This window comes from Sciurus carolinensis, chromosome 11 (assembly GCF_902686445.1).
Source record: "Sciurus carolinensis chromosome 11, mSciCar1.2, whole genome shotgun sequence".
Lineage (NCBI taxonomy): Eukaryota > Metazoa > Chordata > Mammalia > Rodentia > Sciuridae > Sciurus > Sciurus carolinensis.
Genome location: NC_062223.1, coordinates 16626294 through 16646074, shown reverse-complemented (window position 1 = coordinate 16646074; position 19781 = coordinate 16626294). Strand labels below are relative to the sequence as shown.

Sequence of the window (19781 nt, the reverse complement as noted above, 5' to 3'; positions counted from 1 at the left end):
AATGAGGTAAAGTAACCAATCAATCAAAGCATCATCTGTCATACTTTTTGTTCATGTTTTTATTTCTTTGTGAAAGAAGCAAGATTTGTTCTATGAATTAGTAAAGTCCCCATGATAGATATTTTCCATTTAATGCTAGACTCACCTCAGCTTTTAGAAACATTTGGGAACATTTCTTTACTCTTTTCAAATAACTCATAGCAGGCACAGTAACCAGTGTTTTGCATAGCTTATACTTCTCACTGAAAAGTATGGAATAGAAAACTTACCACTCTGCTGGAAGTGAAAGGCAGTTTATCCAGAGGTGTACTTTTAAATTCAGAAAATCAGGAAAGGAAAATGGAATAAGTGCTATAAAAAGGTCTCCCTCAGATCATCGTCAAAAGACTCCATATTCTTCAAGGTAGAAGAAAAGGAGGAAAGACAATTAACATGGATCCACTTGAGATTCTACCATGAGTTCTTAATGTGCCCTACGAAGAATAACATACCCTCCTTGTATGTAGAATACATAGGATAATATTTCTTCTCTCCCAGATAATTCACACATCATGCCCATTAATAATGAAACATCCATAGAGTGTCTGATGAAAATAATATCATTTAAAATTCAACCAATGTGATTTTTTAGCTTTGAATGTTTCTCTGACCATAGTTTAAAGCAAATAACAAACCCTCAATTCTGAAGAAGGCTGCATATACCAATATCATGCAGATGAAGAAAAGATATCCAGTGGAGTTGGGATATAGATGTTCCTTCTAAAACAAGTGATGTCGATTCTTTGGGATTTCAGAGGCAAATACATGGAGATCTGGAGAGGATTATATGGATTTGGAGACCTCTGGAGATTTCCCCCATGAGACTCTCTACAGCTCCTTGTTCTGTTTTCTAAGGAAGAAGCAATTAAAGTGCACATGGGGATCAAGCTCATTATTATATTTTTAAATTAAATATATTTTACCAATAAATGAAAACGCAGAAACTGGAAGTAAGTAGCACCAATGATCATCCTCTCCCCAATCCTTCTTCTCCTTACTGTGTCCATCCTCTGGTAAACACTACTCAATTCTTATCTTCTGTGAGATCCACTTTTCAAGATTCCACACATGGGGCTGGGGAGATAGCTCAGTTGGTAGAGTGCTTGCCTTGCAAGCACAAGGCCCTGAGTTCGATCCCCAGTACCGCAAAAAAAAAAAAAAAAAAAAAAAAAAAAAGATTCCACACATGAGTGAGATCATTCAGAAAATGTCTTCCAGCTAGGCTTATTTTGCTTTACATAGTGAACTCCTATTGCAAAGGACAGGTTTCCTTCTTTGTTATGACTTAGTCAAATGTCCTAATGCATATGTATCATGTTTTCTTAATCGATTTATCAGTTTGTTTATATTTGTTAGGTGTTAGAAGCAATACCACAGGGAATACAAGGGTACACATGTCTTTCTGACATACCAATTTCATTTCCTCTGAATTCCACTGATTAATTGTGATATTATTGATTGAACCTAGTGGATCCCTAGCACTGAACTATATTCCTGACCCCTTTAAATTATTTTTATTTCTTTCTTTATTGAAATAGGATCTTGCAAAGTTGTTCCTCTGACCTGAAATTTGCCATCCCACTCTTCAGCCTCCTGAGTAGATGGAAATAGAGGCATTAATACCATGCCTAGCCAATTTCCTTTGAATTTAAATTCAATGTTGAAATTGTTGGATCCCATGGAGTTTCTACTTGTAATTTTCAGTAACTTCCATATTGGCTGACATAATCTACATTCTTACCAACAGTGTGCAGGGTTCCTTCCCTTTCTTTTACATCTTGCCAGCACTAGTTAGTTTTAGTGTTTTGAAAGGTACTTTTGCTGTGGTGAGGTGACCTCTCACATTAGTTTTTATTTGTATTTTCTTGATGATTACTGAAGTTGAACTTTTATTCATGTACCAGTTGGCCATTTGTTTATCTTCTTTTGAGAAATGTCTGTTCATGTCTTTTGCCCGTTTTTCAATCAGGTTATACCCTTCTTTGCATTTTTTGTTTGTTTGTTTTCTCATCAGTTTTGGAATTTATTCTATAGTCTCAATATCCATCCCCTTGTAGATGTAAAGTTTTCAAATCACTTCTCCCCTCCTTTAGGTTGTCTCTCCACTCCCTCAATTATTTCCTTTTCTGTATACAAGGATTTTAGTTTGTTGTAATCCTATATGTATATTTCTGCTTTTGTTTTCTGAACTTTTGACATTTCTTTAAAACAAAAATCTTTGCTTATTCCAGTGTCCTAAATCATTTCCACTGTTTTTATGACTTCTGTTCTCATGTTCATGTCTTTAGTAAATTTTGAGTTGGTTTTTGAACTGATGAGAGAAGGGAGTCTAGTTTCTTTCTTTTGGGTTCTTTTGCATTTTACCCTCCAATTCTGTCAATATCATTTATTAAAAGACTGTGGTTTCTATAAAGCCATTTGATAAAGCCATTTGATAAATCAGTTACCTGTGGACATGTGGTTTTATTTCTTGGTTTTATGTTTGCTTCCTTGTTCTACACCTTTGGTCTGCATTGCATTTCACTCTACTTTTCCTTTGTTGATTTTCTACTGGATGATATATCCAATGATAAAAGTGGAAGTTTGGAGCTCACAGTATTATTGTTTTAGTGAGCATTGCTCCTTTCATGTCAAATAGTATTTGATTTACAAATTTGCTTTCCAAATTGTGTGAATAAATACTTAGAATCATTTCCCTTTTCATAATTGATGTTTATTATCCTCATAGAAAGAATTTCTTTGTATTTTTTTTTACTTTTTTAAAAATTTAAAGTCTGAATTATCAGATATAAATATAGCTTCTCCTGCTTTCTTTTGGATTCTGTTTGCATGGATATTTTATTTCTTTGGTTCACTTTTTATCTGTATCCTTAGAAGTCAGGTGTATTTCTTGTAAGGAATACATGGTTGTGTCTTGTCTGATTATGCCTTCACTCAAGCATCCTTTTAATTTTGCTAGAGTATTTAATTCATTTACATTCAAGGTAATTATTGATAGGTAAGTTCATACTACAGCGAATTGGTGACTTGTTTTCTGATTTTATTACAACTGTATTCCTTATTTCACTCTCTTATGTTCTCTTTGGGGGTAAGTGATTTCCTATGGTAGAGTGTTTGGTTTCATAGATTATTGTTTTTTGGTTGACTGTTTTTGCTTTGTTCCTACCATGAGACTTACAAGCAAATTTTCTTTTTTATTGTAACAAGCTTTTTGAAAAGGTAGCTAATTAAAGTGATTATAGATGAAAGAAAAGAAACAAAATAGTGAAAATAGGCTGAGAAAAACTCTCCAGATACACTCCAATCATTCCCCACCATGTTGAATTTTTCATATCCCTTTTTATATTTTTGTGTATTTCCTTGCTCAGAGCATTCATTTAGTTAGGTAAGTTTAAACTTTAGGAGTTCAGGCTTTACATCAATGACATCAATTTATTCAGAGCACTTTGAATGTGTCTGATAATGACCAGTGGGTTTAATAGCTTCCATGTTGATTGCTACTCACTGATGTCTCTCTCAGTATGAAAATGTTTCCTTTACTTCTTCTTGCAGGACAGGTATGGTGGAGAAAGCTTCTCTTAGATTTTCTTTGTCTGGAAATGTCTTTATCTCCTCCTCATTTCTACAAGATATCTCTTCTGGATTCATGGTTGGTAGATTGTCCCCACCCGACCCTTTAGTCCTGTGAAAACCTCTTGGCACTCTGCTGTGTTCTGCAGTATTGCTGGAGAAGTGTGCAATCTGTGCCAACTCTATTATGTGTTTTGTTCTGATTTTTTTCTCTTGTGGCCTGGAGAATCTTGATCTTTTCCTTAGTCAGCTTGATTATTAAATAAGTTGAAATGGATTTAGTTGATTTAAATCTGGCTAGTGATCTTGGGCCATGATGCACCTAGACACTTGCATCCTCTCTAGGTGTGGGAAGTTCTGTTATGATTCCCTTCAATAAGTTTTCTACCTCTTTGGCACACTCAAGACTCTCATGAGCCTCTAAACACTGAATCTTCACACTTTTAAAACTGTTACAAGTTTCTGTTGAGTTTTCATTCTGCTTTCCTTTTACTCTTCTGAAGGTGCATTTTCAAGCTGCCTTTCCTTGAAATCACAAATTCTCTCTTCTGTTTGATCTGTCCTGCTTTAATGTTTTCCTTTGTGCTTTAAGTTTACCTGAGTATATTACTCAGATCAAGAATTTATCTTTAATTTTGTAAATAGCTTTCATCTCTTCATTTAAACTTCTTTATTGTACAGAATCACTTTTCTGTGTTTGCCTCAAGCTCATTGAGTTTCCATAAAACACCTGATTCAGATTCTCTAAGAGTCATCCCATACTTCTTACTATCTGGCCAGTTCCTGGCATCTTATTTAAACTGGTAGGTGAGAACATGATTTCCTAAAAGTTCTTGATGCTTGTTGGTGTGCAGTGTCATATGGGCATTAATGAATAGGTATTTAATCCAGTCTATCCAATCTGATATTCATTGAACTTTTCTTCCCAGAAATTTTAAGCATGCTGCTTATTTTCGTTGACCCTGTACTATTTACACTCTTTGAGTCCTTAGTGACAACTGGGTGCAGGTATGCCAGGAGTCTGCTGTTTATATGTTGATACTGTTCTAGAACTGGAGAGCAACCTAAGCCCAGGTTTGCCGTACCCCATAGTTGAGGTGTTGTTCTGATGATCCAGGGTTGTGTGTGAAGCACAGTTCATCGCCATAAGCATCTGTCCAGGGAAAATGCAAGTCTCCCTTCCTTGTCCACAGTTACCATTCTGTGGTGTTCCCCGTGGACTGGTGCTATGCCAGATGCTATCTCCAATAGTAATCCAGGTGTTGGGTCTTTCTTGTGTGCCTAATCTTGGGTTTCACCATTTTAAAAAGACTGTCAGGGAAACCTCTATGACGAAGTAACATATCTGCAATAACTTGAATGGAGACAGAGCACACACAGGGAAGACTTATTGCCAAGGCCCTGGGGCAGCATCATGAGAGAAGTTGTGAAGCAATAGCAAGAAAATTAAAGAAGTGGAGTGAATGCTGTGGGAGTGGTAGAGTATACAACTCAAATAACATAAAAATGAATGGACAGAATTAAACGTTTGAAAAACATGTTCAACATAATTTGTTTCTCAGTGTACATTTTCATAAATCAGAAAAATGCTAATAATTAATACACGAATACATTGAAACTGCTTTTACCTTTCCTCAGTATGTCTGATGCTCTGGCTACATAACCTTTGCAAATTAAAATAGGAATCTGTTGTTTATAGCAAATGACTCAAATAGACATATTAATTCATATGAGAGTCCACATTTATTAATCTGTTGTTAAAACATACAAGGAAAAAGTACATACCTGCATGGAATAATTTACATTTTTTTCCTTCAAGTTAGGACTCTTAAAATAGTGGGAAAAGACAAAAAATATTGCATATACATTTATGTTCAAACATAAATCAAATATTAAGTTATGATTATTAAGTACTAATACACTAATCAGAGGTCTCCACTGAAACAATCAATTGGATCTGCAAGCAAATATAAGAGATTTATTATGGCATGGGATATGGGATCATGATTATGGAGGTGAATAAAACCATCTTCCACACTGATGGGACAGATCTTCATTACTATGGCAACTGCTTCAAACTATCTTTCAGATATATCCTCTCAGCTACACAGTAAAGTCTTTCCTCACTATTTGTGTGTTCTTGTATAAAAAACACGTTAAATTCAACACCAAAAATAGCCACAGGATATTTAATTCTGGCAAATTTGCCACACCCATGTGCAAATGTGGTAGTGATATACCTGTCTCCACTTCTTTTCCTTGTGAGATGTTCTGCATTTATGATACATATCTTTGCATTGACATGCAGAAAAATAACAAGAAATTATTGAATGCATAAATATCTCTAATAAAATTTTTCACAAGAAGACACCAGTATATCAGAAATATTCTCATTCAGGTATTACAATTCTAAATATGTTGTTTCCTTTTTCCAAGTCTTTTGCAGAAGCAAAGAAACTTGAAGTCAGGTGGACTTTAAAATGTGACAAAACATGGACAATGAGAGGAATGAACAAGAGTTATGCTCCCCCCAAAATTTAATCCAAACTCTAAAGATTATTTTGTCACAAAAACAACCTTTGAGAATGCATTCTTGACCTCCTTGTTCCTCAGGCTGTAGACCAGTGGGTTCAGCATGGGGATAAGCATAGTATAGAACACAGATGCGATTTTGTCAGTGTCCATGGAATGACTGGAGATGGGTTGTAAGTACATGAAGATGGTAGTCCCATAGAAAATGGAGACAGCAGTGAAGTGGGAAGCACAGGTGGAAAGAGCCTTCTGATGTCCTGCACCTGAGCGCATCTTTCCAATTGTGGTAAAAATGAATATGTATGATATTGAGATAACAATAAGAGCAAAAACCACATTGAAAGCACATACAGGAAGAAGAACAAGCTCATTCATGTGTCTATCAGAGCAAGAGAGAACCATGACTGCTGGAATATCACAGAAAAAATGGTGAACCATGTTGGACTTACAGAAAGTGAGACTAAAGGTGTCCCCAATGTAGAAGGAGCCAATCAACAAACCAGAGACATAGGATCCTATTATGAGGCACGCACACACCCTGGTTGTCATGGTGGTGGTGTAGTGCAGGGGCTTACACACTGCTGCATAGCGATCATAGGCCATTGAGGTCAGGAGGTAATTTTCAACAGTAACAAAACCTGTAATAAAGAACATCTGAGCAGCACAAGCATTGTAGGATATGACCTCGTCTCCAGGAAGGAGCCCAGCCATGACTGTGGGAGTGACAGCTGAAGAGTAACACAAGTCCACCAGAGACAGGTTGCCAAGGAAGAAGTACATGGGAGTGTGGAGACAGGAGTCCAAGACAATCAACAGGATCATCCCCAGGTTCCCAGTCAGAGTGATGGTGTAGATGAGCAGGAACGTCAGAAAGAGGAGAAGTTGCAGACCTGGGTCACTGGTCAGTCCCAGCAGGATGAACTCTGTCACTTCTGTCCTGTTCTCCATCAACACTGTCTGAGAATCTCTAGATGTTCTATAACCAAGATAAATAAAGGTACAGAATGATGAAGAAATTGAATTCATATGAAAATAAATTGAAAATGTGTTATTTCTTTCTACCTACACCTATAACCTGAGATTCTCCTGAAAAATCTTGTACTTGAAAATCAAATTTGTTGCAGTAATTACATACAGGATTAACTGTTGTGAATTTGAAGACTCTTTATGAATTTTTTGTCCAGTTTTGTATTTTTTGACAATTTTTAACAGAGATGTAGACTATTTAATGACTTCATCAAAATGTCTCTATGTGCCTCTCTGTGAATTTACTTCTGATTTAGGAAAAGCAGATGCTTTCGGGCTGCTCATCTCCACAGAACTGTTGCAGTCACTTTAGATGTACATTTCCTGTCTCCTCTCAGCAAAGTGATGATTTTACTTAGTTGTTAAGCTCCTTTATTAAGCTTGAGAAATTGAGTCTATTGACACATGTACTGTTTGTCAATCTCTATCCTGTACTCATGCCAACTTTGATCTGTGTCAGGTGGTTCCTAAATCTACTGTTCTAAAGTGAATTTCAAACAAATCGAATTTGATTCACTTTAATATTATTTCTTCTCTCCTTTGTCCCAAACTGTTTAGGGTATAATCATGATTCAAATGATTGAGTGGGTGAAGACCTCATCTTCTTCACTAGGTTTCCCTTTTATCAGAAGAAAAGCAATCAGGCCAACAAACAATGACCCACTCAAATAAAAAGAATCGTAAATTAATTGCCAAGCTTTGAATGCTATTCAACAGATGCCCCACAATCCACTCAGTCTTAGGGCCTGTCATCAGCACAACACCTACACCAGCTGACAGTGTGAACCACGAGCAGGTTGAAGATGACTTTAATACTGAATCATCACAGGAAATTTTCATGCACAGTAATAAAGTGAGATGACTGGTGTCGGGGAGAGCTTGTTCTCACTGAAGGGACCTTTCCCAGAGAATGCAAGTCAGGTTAGCAGATTCAGAGTTCAGGTGCTTGAAAGAGATGCATATCAGTCCTATGGTATGCAAATTACCAGGCATTGGTCCTAATATAACTCCCCTGAGTGTCCTATTTACAACTACAGAATGAAGACAGTGATAAGACTTGCATTTACCCTCATAAGAATTAAATATGATAATTTAGAATTGAATAAAATAATTAAAATTTGATACTTAAGATATCTTGATATATTGATACTTATCTTTGTCTTGGTTTTATTGACCAGCATGCTGACATGCAGGCCTTCCACTGTGGATGACTTTGAAGTCTTGAGGCTTCTCTGCCCAGTTTGCCTTCCTTCCCCTATAGGACCACTGAGATTTTCTATGCCTTCTGTGTTTCTCCACCGGTCCTTACTCCAAGCATATGATTACAGCTCTTGATATTTCACATAAGCCAATTTCTTTGTAAAATTTCTTTCCTGAACTCCATATTTTAGTTTGGATAAGAGAATTCATTTGTCTTAATCCCATTCTTTCATTCATTACTGTCATGCCCTAGTCCAATCACAGAAACAAGCATTGGAAGGTTCCAGTTTTATGGGCTGTCACTTCTGTTTGGGTGGTAAGTTCCACATTGTTTGATTTGAAATGTTTGATTGCAATCTGTTCTTAAGCAGTCATAATATATTGAATTTCTTTGCTGGAACTGTAGCTGTTGAAAGGATATCCATCCAGTACTAACTATTCTTTCTGCCACCTTTCTTCTAAACCTCTGGCAACTTCACTTCGCAAGTCAGCCCCTTAACACACTCTTCTGACCTCCAGCACACACGGCCACTGTTGGGCCACACTGTGTTCTTCAACCAGTGATAAGGACTTAGCATGTAAAAGTGTGTTTGTGAATATATGTGTTCATGTCTAAGGCAGATAGCAGTTATTCTAATTCCATGAATGGACAATTGAGAATAGGTAGAAAAACGTAGAATTCAGTTCAGAACTTAGTGATTTATTTAGGACCCTTATGTAGTTTAAAGCAGGATAATTCCTTTTCTGATATTTATTTTGTTTTTATCAAGAATGAGAAGAAAATGTATCATAAATAATATGAGATTACTACCTGATCAATCCGAATGTCATGTGTCTTTTATTTGGTTCTCATTTTTGAAGATAGAATTGATTTTTCATGAGAAACTCTGTTATGTCTGATGGAATTTTTTTTTTTTTTTTGGGTTCCAAGGATTGAACCCAGGGTCACTTATCCACTGATCCCCATCTCCATCCCTTTTTTTTTATATGTTTATTTTGAGACATGTTCTTGCTAAGTTTCTTAGGGCCTTGCTAAGTTGTTGAGGCTGGTTTTGAACTTGTGATCCTCTTGCCTCAGCTTCCTGAGCTGCTATGATTCCTTTCATGGAAATTTTTGATCTTTATAACACCTTGGTTTTTTGGAAATATTGAAACCATATATTTCCCGCTTATATTGACTCTTAGTATAGCTGCACCACAGCTTTTTTATGGATCATCCTCATTTAATGTTTACAAAAATTACCAGTTTATTAGAAAAGAAACAACAGTCAACTCAGAACAAGGAGACTGAAATTTGTCACCAGCCCTGGAATATGGTATAAGTGCCATTAGCAGAATTCTGTCTAAAGTAAAGTTCAAAAGGTACCAAGTACTCCAACACAGGGGAAGACAGAGGAAAGAATATGAACATGGACCAAGTTCTGAGTCTACAACTATTCTGCTTCCCTAAAAGATTCTTTTATCACTTCCTTGTTTGCATAGTAAATATGATAAGATTACATATTTCCAATAATTCATAGAACTGTTCGAAAAAAAAAATAAATGAAATGAAGTTCCACAAAACAACTCATTAAGAAGTTATCATTTAAAAGTCTTACCTACTTGATTTTTGGGTGTTTAACCATGATTGAAGGCTCACAGGAAATCCACAGGACAGAAGAGGGCCGGTTTGCACTAACAGTGATGCCCAATGAATGTGGTATATAGCATGTTTCTTCTGAAACAGGTAATTTTGAGTCATGTTGGGATTTCAGAGGTGAATACATGGAGATCTGGAGAGAATTATACACACTTGAGACCTGTGGAGATTGTCCCCATGAGAGTACCTGAAGCTTCCTTTTTCTAGTGAAGAAGCAATTAATCTGTCTGTGGGGAGCAAGCTGGTTAGATTTTATGTACACACAGGCTTTCATATTCTGCTTAGTTCTTTTCTGGGATTACTGCATAATTTATTTACAATAGTACCTTGACGTATCATACACTGATGTGTATAATTCTAAGAATTTTGTCAAATTTATGTTCCTGTAACCACTACTGCAATCACCTGAATCAATTTATCTGAGCTTCTCTTTGATGATTGCTCCAGCCCAATACCTCTGACAAGTAAACTGTTATTATTCAAACAGTTTTGTCATTGTTAGAATGTCCTTGTAAGAAAGATTATAATAGAACACTCAAATAACTATACACCACCGTATTGGATAACACAGATGAAATATAAGCTCCTGTAATAGCACACAGGACGAAAACTGATTGCAAAGAAAAAAATCTGAATAGACTCACTGCAGTTAAAGAGATTGAATTACTATCACTTCCCAACAGAGAAAAGCCCAGGAAGAGATGACTACTTTGGTAAGTTCTCCCGACATCCAGTAGAAATGAAAGATTATCTTAGAAGTAACTTCCAACATTATTTGCATTTTGTTTTATTGGATGCCTAAAGTCACATGCCCATGCCTAACTGCAAATTTTTGGGAGGTACAATCTCACCAGTTCCCTGAACAAAGGAGAACTGCAATATTGGTTAATAACACTAAAAACCATAATAGGTTACCTGGACGGAAACACTAACTTACGTTTCATTTTTGTCTCTCTCTCCTCATTATTAAGACTCAGTTTATATGCAATAAAGTGCACGTAACATAATTCTATATCTAGAAGAATTTTTGCATATGAAACATCAGGTACCATAATCCAGGTCAAGATATCAAATATTTCCAACACTACAAAGACTTTTCCTTACCTTGAAAGTAATCTCTAATCTGACCTCCACCATAATATAGATTAATTGTTCTAGTTTTCAACAACATATAAATAGAATTACAAACATATAATCTTTCCAGCCTTTTACTAAACCATATATTTATGAGAACCATCAATAATAGAGCATGTAACAGAATGGTTTTCTCTGCTGCTGTGTATTTCTCCATCGGTTACATGAATACAGCACCCTTTATTTATCCATTCAACTCTAGATGGACATTTTTTTTCTGTATTGAATTATTGTGGATGAAGTTGCTATAAACTTTATTGTACATACCTTTTGGTAGATAGAAGCATTCATTTTCATTGGTTTATCATACAGAATGAATTTCAGGCTCAAAAGGTACTTTAATATAGAAGTACTGTCAGTTTTCCCAAGTGATTGTACCCATTGAGGATTCCAGTTCCTCCTTTTCTTCCTCAACATATTCCTTTTCAGTACTCCAGCAAGTAGGTAGTGATATATCACTGTGTGTTTAAAAATTATTTATTTATTTACTTTTCTACAGACTGCATTTTGATTCATTGTACACAAATGGGGTACAACTTTTCGTTTCTATGGTTGCACACAATATAGATTCATACCATTCACGTAAACATACATGTACATAGGGCAATGATGTCTGTCTCATTCCACCATTTTTCATACACCCCTTCCTCTCATTTCCCTCTACGTAATCTAAAGTTCCTCCATTCTTCTCTCATTCCCCACTCTCCCATCCCCTTTATATAACATCGTCTACTTATCAGGGAAAATATTTGGCCTTAGTTTTTTGCTATTGTTCATTTCCTTTATTATTAATTTGCATTTCTCTGATGACTTTTCCTAATCCTAATGACTATGTTTTCCCTTGTTGATGAAGCACTACTGAAGTTTCTTTTGTCCATTTTTAAAAAATTTCATCATTTAGATTCTCTTATTTATAACTTGATGTCCTTTATATATTCTGTATATAAATTCTTATTGGCAGTAGATTGCAAATGTCTTGCATTTTGTGGTCTCTGTTTCTCTTTATTCATAGTAGTCAAATAAATAGCAGATATAATTTAAAAAATGAAAGAATATGAAAGAAGAAAGCAGGATTTCTGTTAATGTCCCTTGACTTTTAGAATCTTTGAGGCTTACAATGATGGGTGTTCATTCTTACTCAGGTCTGGATACTACAAGTCCAAATCAGTGTCAGCAGGCTGGAGCCCATGGGTTGGTCATTCAAGCCACGTCGCTTTGCAGGCTCCATTTCTTTCCTCTTCCTTTGGGTGGCTGAGGGCATGACAGAGCTTGTTGTTTCTGAGTTCACATTGCCAACTCTTTTTTTTTTTTTTCCTGTTTTCTTTATCTTCCTGACCCTATTTTGCAAAGACATATGGGATAATATTTAGGGTACACATGGATAATCCTGATTATTTTTTTAAATTCTGTGATCCCTAATTTAATCTCATCTGCAAAGCTCTTTTGGGTCATGGAGAAAGATTGAAAGGTGTCATAATTAGGACTTGGATCTGTTTGTGAGTCATTGCTGAGCTTGTCAGAGTGTGTTATGGCAGCACTCTGCTCTATCGTGGAAGAGATTCTGTAACTTCCAAATTAATCCAACATTAAAGAGCTCTTTACAATAATAATTAGAAGTGGTTGCCACAGAAGAAAAGTCTTTAAATAAATGTGACTATTGCTGTTACATTACACTCTCCAAAAGTAACACCATGATCTTCTGAGCATATTGAAGCCCAATGTTGCAATTATTGAGATGGTGAAGCTCCCTGAAGTTAGGTGAAACAAGACATGGAGGCACATTTCTCTCCTTAGAATTCCTATAATATTGATCTCCCTGTGGGTCAAAATGGAAAGAATTGTACATGTGGGATGCATGTTACCACTGATACTGACAGATATTTTAGTTATATTCTACATGGACAGTCATTTCATGTTATCATATAATTCATAATATGTGAAGAAACTTTAAAAATAGAATACTAGAGGTTTTCAAGATGGCGGACCAGAGGGTGACTCCATTCCATGTCACTCCAGGATTCAGGATTGTAGAAGAGAGGTATTGAGAGACTCCGAACCAACTGAGAGCTGCCAGGGGAGTCTCTCCCATTAGGGAGGTGCCCTGGACTGGGCGGTAGTCCCAGAACACAGGGAACTTTTTGGAGTATTTTGCCCAATGAGACCCCCTCCCCCGCTGGAGAGGTGAACTCTGAAAACCAGGAGCATTATAGAGAAGGGCCGCCCAGTGAGACACTTGGGCACAGAGCAAAGGCCCCAGAACCCTCGGTGGCTTCTCAGAGGAGGAGCCCCACAAATAGACAATTGTGATGGAACAAAGGTCCCAGGACCAGGGGCAGCTTCTCAGAGTAGTGGCAGCCCAGTGAGACGCTTGGGCACAGGGCAAGGGTCCCTGGCCCAGGAGGTAGGTACAAGACCCTGGGAAAGTTGCAGAGGAGGGCTGCACACTGAGGTGGTAGATCTGGATTGAGGGGAAATTCTAGGAGGGGAACTGACCAGCGAGATGTTCCCACCAGGTGAGTCTTCCCCACCAGGCGAGGCTTTCCCACCAGGGCGGTAGAACCAGACACACAGGCCCAAACCAGCCATGCCTCAACCTGCAGTCTAGTTCCCCTTTGGCTGACCATAAGTCAACAAGTGGAGATGCCTCTGCCCACCAGCAGGGAATATACGCACCTGAAGCCCACCACTCCTAGAGGTGCAGCTCTCTTCTGGAGCACTGCATTAGCAAGTTCCTCCAAAACTTCAGGCTACTGATGGCTAGGAGGTGATACACTGGAAATCTACAGGGACACTATAAGTCAATAGAGGAAATCTGCAATATCTCAGTGTTCCACTGATACCTGACCAATATGAGAAAACAAGGGAAGAAAATGTCCCAAACAAACCTATATGCTGCATCAATAAGATCCAATGACAGCATGGTAGATGAAATGTCAGAAAGGGAATTCAGAACATACATAATTAAAATGATCAGGGAAGCAAACGATGAGATGAAAGAGAAAATGTAGGCATTGAATGATCGTGCCAATCAACAGTTAAAAGAGAATATGGGAAGCAAAAGATCATTTCAATAAAGAGTTAGAGATACTGAAAAGAAATCAAACTGAAATCCTTCAATCGAAGGAAAAATATACCTAATTTAAATCTCTGTAGAAAGCATAACCAATAGGATAGAACACCTGGAAGACAGAACCACAGACATGGAAGACAAAATATTTAATCTTGAAAACAAAATGGACCAAACAGAGAAGGTGGTAAGAAATCATGAACAGAATCTACAAGAATTATGGGATATCATGAAAAGGACAAATTTAAGAATTTAAATTTAAATTTGAGGAAGGCACACAGAAGCAAACCAAAGGATCAAACAATCTATTCAATGAAATAATATCAGAAAATTTCCCAAATCTGAAGAATGAAATGGAAAATTAAGTACAAGAGACTTATAGGACTCCAGATATACAAAATTAAAACAGACCCACACCAAGGCATATTTTAATGAAAATACCTAACATACAAATAAAAGACAATATTTTAAAGGCTGCGAGAGAAAAGAATCAAATCACATTCAGGAGGAAACCAATAAGAATATCAGCAGATTTTTCAATCCAGACCCTAAAAGCTAGAAGGGCCTGGAACAACATTTTTCAAGCCCTGAAAGAAAATGGATGCCAACCAAGAATCTTATACCCAGCAAAACTTACCTTCAAATTTGATGATGAAATAAAATCCTTCCATGATAAACAAAAGCTAAAAGAATTTACAGAAAGAAAGCCGGCATTAGAGAACATTCTCAGCAAAATATTCCATGAGGAAGAGGTGAAAAATAACGATGCAAATCAGCAAAGGGAGGAACTACCCTAAAGGAATAGCCAAGTAAAGGAGAAACCAAGTCGTGTCAAAAAACAGAAATGAGTCAAATGACCAGGAATACAAATCATATCTCAATAATAACCCTGAATGTTTATGGCCTGAACTCATCAATCAAAAGACATAGACTGGCAGATTGGATTAAAGAGAAAGATTCAACAACATGCTGCCTGCAAGAGACTCATCTCACAGAAACAGATACCTACAGACTAAAGGTGAAAGGATGGAAAGAAACATCATGCACATGGACTCAGCAAAAAAGCTGGAGTATCCATCCTCATATCAGATAATGTGGACTTCAAGTCAAAGATAGTCTGAAGAGATAAAGAAGGACATTTCTTAGTGCTGTAGGGAAGCATAAATCAGCAAGACATAACAATCATAAATATCTATGCCCCAAACAGTGTCTCATCCAAGTATGTCAAACAAATACTTTTCAAATCCAGAAATCAAATAGATCAAAACACAATAATACTAGGAGATTTTAACACACCTCTCTCACCACTGGACAGATCTTCCAAACAAAAATTGAACAAAGAAACCATAGCTTCAAAAATGCAATCAATAATTTAGACTTAACAGACATATACAGAATATACCATCCAACAAAGAGCGAATACACATTCTTCTCAGTAGCACATGGAACCTTCTCTAAAATAGACCATATTTTATGCCACAAAGCTAATGTTAGCAAATACCAGAAAATAGAGATAATACCTTGTATTCTGTCAGATCATAATGAATTGAAATTAGAAAAAACTGACAGAATAAAAAACAGAAACTACTCCAACTGGAGATTAAACAATATGCTATTGTATGATGAATGGATAACAGATGATATCAGGAGGGAAATAAAAAAATTCTTAGAGCTACTAGAGAACAAAGAAACATCATATCAAAATCTCTGGGACATTATGAAATCAGTACTTAGAGGAAAATTTATTTCATGGAGTGCATTCAATAAAAGAAGAAAAAATCAACAAATAAAAAGTAAAGTGGATCAAAGACCAAAGAAGGAGAATAGAAACTCTGCACATGCTAGAAGAACATGTGGGCCCAACATTCCAACATATCAGCTCAGAAACTGATTTCCTTATCAAGATTCTTAAAGCACAAAAATTAAAAGAAAAAACCAGTAATTAGGATGGCATCAAAGTAAAAAACTTCTTCATGGCAATGGAAATAATTGTAAGCATGAAGAAAGAGTCTACGGAATGGGAGAATAATCTTTGCCACCTGAACCTCAAATAAGACATTAATATCCAAGATATAGAAAGAACAGAAAAAAACTTAACTCCACAAGGAAATAGAAAACTAAACAAACTGTCCAATCAATAAATGGGCAGGGTAACTAAACAGACATGTCTCAAAAGAAGAAATATGAATGGTCTGTAATTATACAATTAGAGAAAAGAAAATTAAAATTACACTGAGATTTCATCTCACTCCAATCAGAATAGCAACAATCAAGAATAGAAGTAACAATAAATAATGATTAGGATGTGGGGACAAGAATACATGCATACATTGCTGGTAGGACTGCAAATTTGTGGAACCAGTGTGAAAAGCAGTATGGAAATTTCACAAAAACTAGGAGTGGAACCACCATTTGATACAGTTAACCCTCTCCTTGGTATAAATCCAAAGTATTTAAAATCAGCATAAAACAGTGACACAGACACATCAATGTTTATAGCAGCTCAATTCCAAATAACTAAGCTCTGGAGCCAAACTAGGTGCCCTACAACAGGTGAATAAAGAAAATACAGTATATATACATAACAGAGTATTACTCAACCATAAAGAAGAATGACTTTATGATATTTGCCAGGAAATGGATGGATCTGGAGACTATAAATTTAAATGAATTAAACCAAACCCCCCCAAAAAATTGAATGTTTTTTTTCCAATACGTGGAAGGTAACCAATAAGAAGGGAGGCATTTTAAAAAAAGTGACAAGAAGTTCAATGGAATAGAAAAAGGGGAAGGAAGGGAGAGAAGTGGAATGGGAATAGGTAAGACAGTGGAACTGATCTGGATTAACTGTCCTATGTACATATATGAATATACCATTGTGTACATCTGAAGGGAATTAATTTTAAAAAATAACTATGAGTGAAAGGCAAAAAGATCAGTAGAGGGGAGGGGAAGAATTGTTATCATTATTCCTGGGGATTGAATTAGAACAAGACATATTCCATGCTTTTCTAATTATGTCAGATTGGATTCTCCTATCATGTATCTTGCATCCTGTGACTGGACTCTTGGTTAGTGCTGATACTCTAAGACTCACTGAGATTTTTGACATGTACCATCATGTCATCTATACATAAAAACAGTTGTATTTATTTCTTAAGCAGTGATGAAAGTGGGTATTCTTGTTTCAATTCTTAGACAAACAGCTTTCAGTATTTCCCAGCAGAATAATATTAGCTGATAGCTTATTATAAACAGCTTTCATTATATTGAGGCAGTTTCCTTCTATACCTAGTTTGTTAAGTGTCTTTTTTTAATCCTGAAAATACATCAAATACCTTTCCTACATGTATTGAGATGACAACATGGTTTTTATCTTAGTTCTTTGTTGATGTGGCATAACTTGTTTGCTGATTTGCAAATGCCGCATGTCCTTTCACCTGGGATGAATCCCACTTGCCAGTGTGAATACTATTTCAAATATGGTATGGGATTCAGCTCACTGGTATTTTGTTGAGGAATTCTGCATACATGTTCATTAAGGATATTCAACTGCACACTTTTTTACAGTTATTCTTGTGCCCTTCATGTGGTTTTGGAATCATGGTAATACTGTCCTCATAAAATGTACGTGGAATACATTTTTCCTCTTCTTCTACTACTATTACTTTGTAATTGTTCTTTTTAAACACTTAAAGTGCATTGGTATTCATTTCTTCTTCAAATGTGTCCTAGAATTCCCCAATGAAACCATTTTCTGATGGTAGGCTTTTTATTCTCTTCTCTGTCTCACTACATGTTCCTGGGGTTCAGATGTTCTATTTCCGCATGATTCCCTCTGGGTTGTCATGGGTGTCTAAGATTTTGTGTAAGTCATCAAATTCCCTTACGGATCATTGTTTATAATGATCTCTAACAATCTCTTGTATTTCTAAGGAGTACACTGCCTATCCTTACATTTCTGATTTTATTTAATTGAATTTTCTATCTCTTTTGTTAGTTATTCTACGAAGGGCTTTGTCTATTTTGTTTATATGTTGCCAAAACCCGCCCTTTGTTTCTTTGATCTTTTCATTTTAGTTTCCATTTCATGTATTTCTCCTTTTTTATTTTTATTTTTTAATTTTTTTATTGTACACAAATTGGATACATCTTGTTTCTCTGTTTGTACATGAAGTAGAGGCATACCTTTTGTGTAATCAAACATTTACCTGGGGTAATAGTTTTTGATTCATTCTGTTATTTTTTTTCTTTCTTCCCCCAACCCTCCCACCCCGCTTTTCCCTCTCTACAGTCCCTCCTTCCTCCATTCTTGCCCCTCTCCCACACCGCATTATGTGTCATCATCAGCGAGATCATTCGTCCTTTGGTTTTTGAGATTGACTTTTCTCACTTAGCATGATATTCTCCAATTTCATCCATTGGCCTGCAAATGCCATAATTTTATTATTTTTTATGGTTCAGTAATATTCCATTGTATATATATATACCACAGTGTCTTTATCCATTCATCAGTTGAGGGGCATCTAGGTTGGTTCCACAATCTGGCTATTGTGAATTGAGCAGCTATGAACATTGATGTGGCTGCTTCACTGTAGTATGCTGATTTTAAGTCCTTTGGAATAGGCCAAGGAGTGGAATAACTGGGTCAAATGCTGATTCCATTCCAAGCTTTCTGAGGAATCTCCACACTGCTTCCAGAGTGGCTGCACTAAATGGCAGCCCTACCAGCAATATATGAGTGTACCTTTTTCCCCACATCCTCAACAACACCTATTGTTGCTTGTGTTCTTGATAATCACAATTCTAATTACGGTGAGATGCAATCTTAGGGTTGTTTTTATTTGCATTTCTCTTATTACTAGTGATGTTGAACATTTTTTCATATATCTGTTGGAGCCTATAGATTTTCTTCTGTGAAGTGTCTGTTCATTTCCTTAGCCATTCGTTATTTGTATTCTTGGTATAGAGTTTTTTTAGTTTTTTGAATATTCTGGAAATTAGCGCTCTATCTGAAGTATGAGTGGCAAAGATTTTCTCCCACTCTGTAGGCTCTCTCTTCAAATTGCTGATAGTTTCCTTTGCTGACAGAAAGCTTTTTGGTCGAATCTATCCCAGTTATTGGCTCTTGCTTTTATTTCCTGTGCTATGGGAGTCCTGTTAAGGAAGTCTGATCCTAAGCCAACATGTTGAAGATTTGGACCTACATTTTCTTCTAAGAGTTGCATGGTCTCTGGTCTGATTCCAAGGTCCTTGATCCATTTTGAGTTGAGTTTTGTGCAGAATGAGAGAGGTTTAATTTCATTTTACTGCATATGGATTTCCACTTTTGCCACCACCATTTGTTGAAGAGGCTGTCTTTTCTACATTGCATGTTTTTGGCTCTTTTGTCTAGTATGAGGTGACTGTATTTATGTGGTTTTCTCTCTGTGTCTTCTATTCTGTACCATTGGTCTTCCTGTCTATTTTGGTGCCAATACCATGCTGTTTTTGTTACTATTGCTCTGTAGTATAGTTTAATGGCTGGTATTGTAATACCTCCTGTTTCACTTTTTCTACTCAGGATTGTTTTTG

At 36.4% G+C, this 19781-nt stretch overlaps 1 protein-coding gene across 1 annotated transcript; it reads right to left on the bottom strand.

The window, feature by feature from the left end:
* Positions 1–6165: 6165 nt before the first annotated feature.
* Positions 6166–7089, bottom strand: LOC124959049 (olfactory receptor 5B2-like). The gene has a single exon (XM_047517697.1). The coding sequence runs from the start codon at positions 7087–7089 to the stop codon at positions 6166–6168; it is 924 nt and encodes a 307-aa protein (XP_047373653.1).
* Between the last annotated feature and the right edge of the window lie 12692 nt (positions 7090–19781).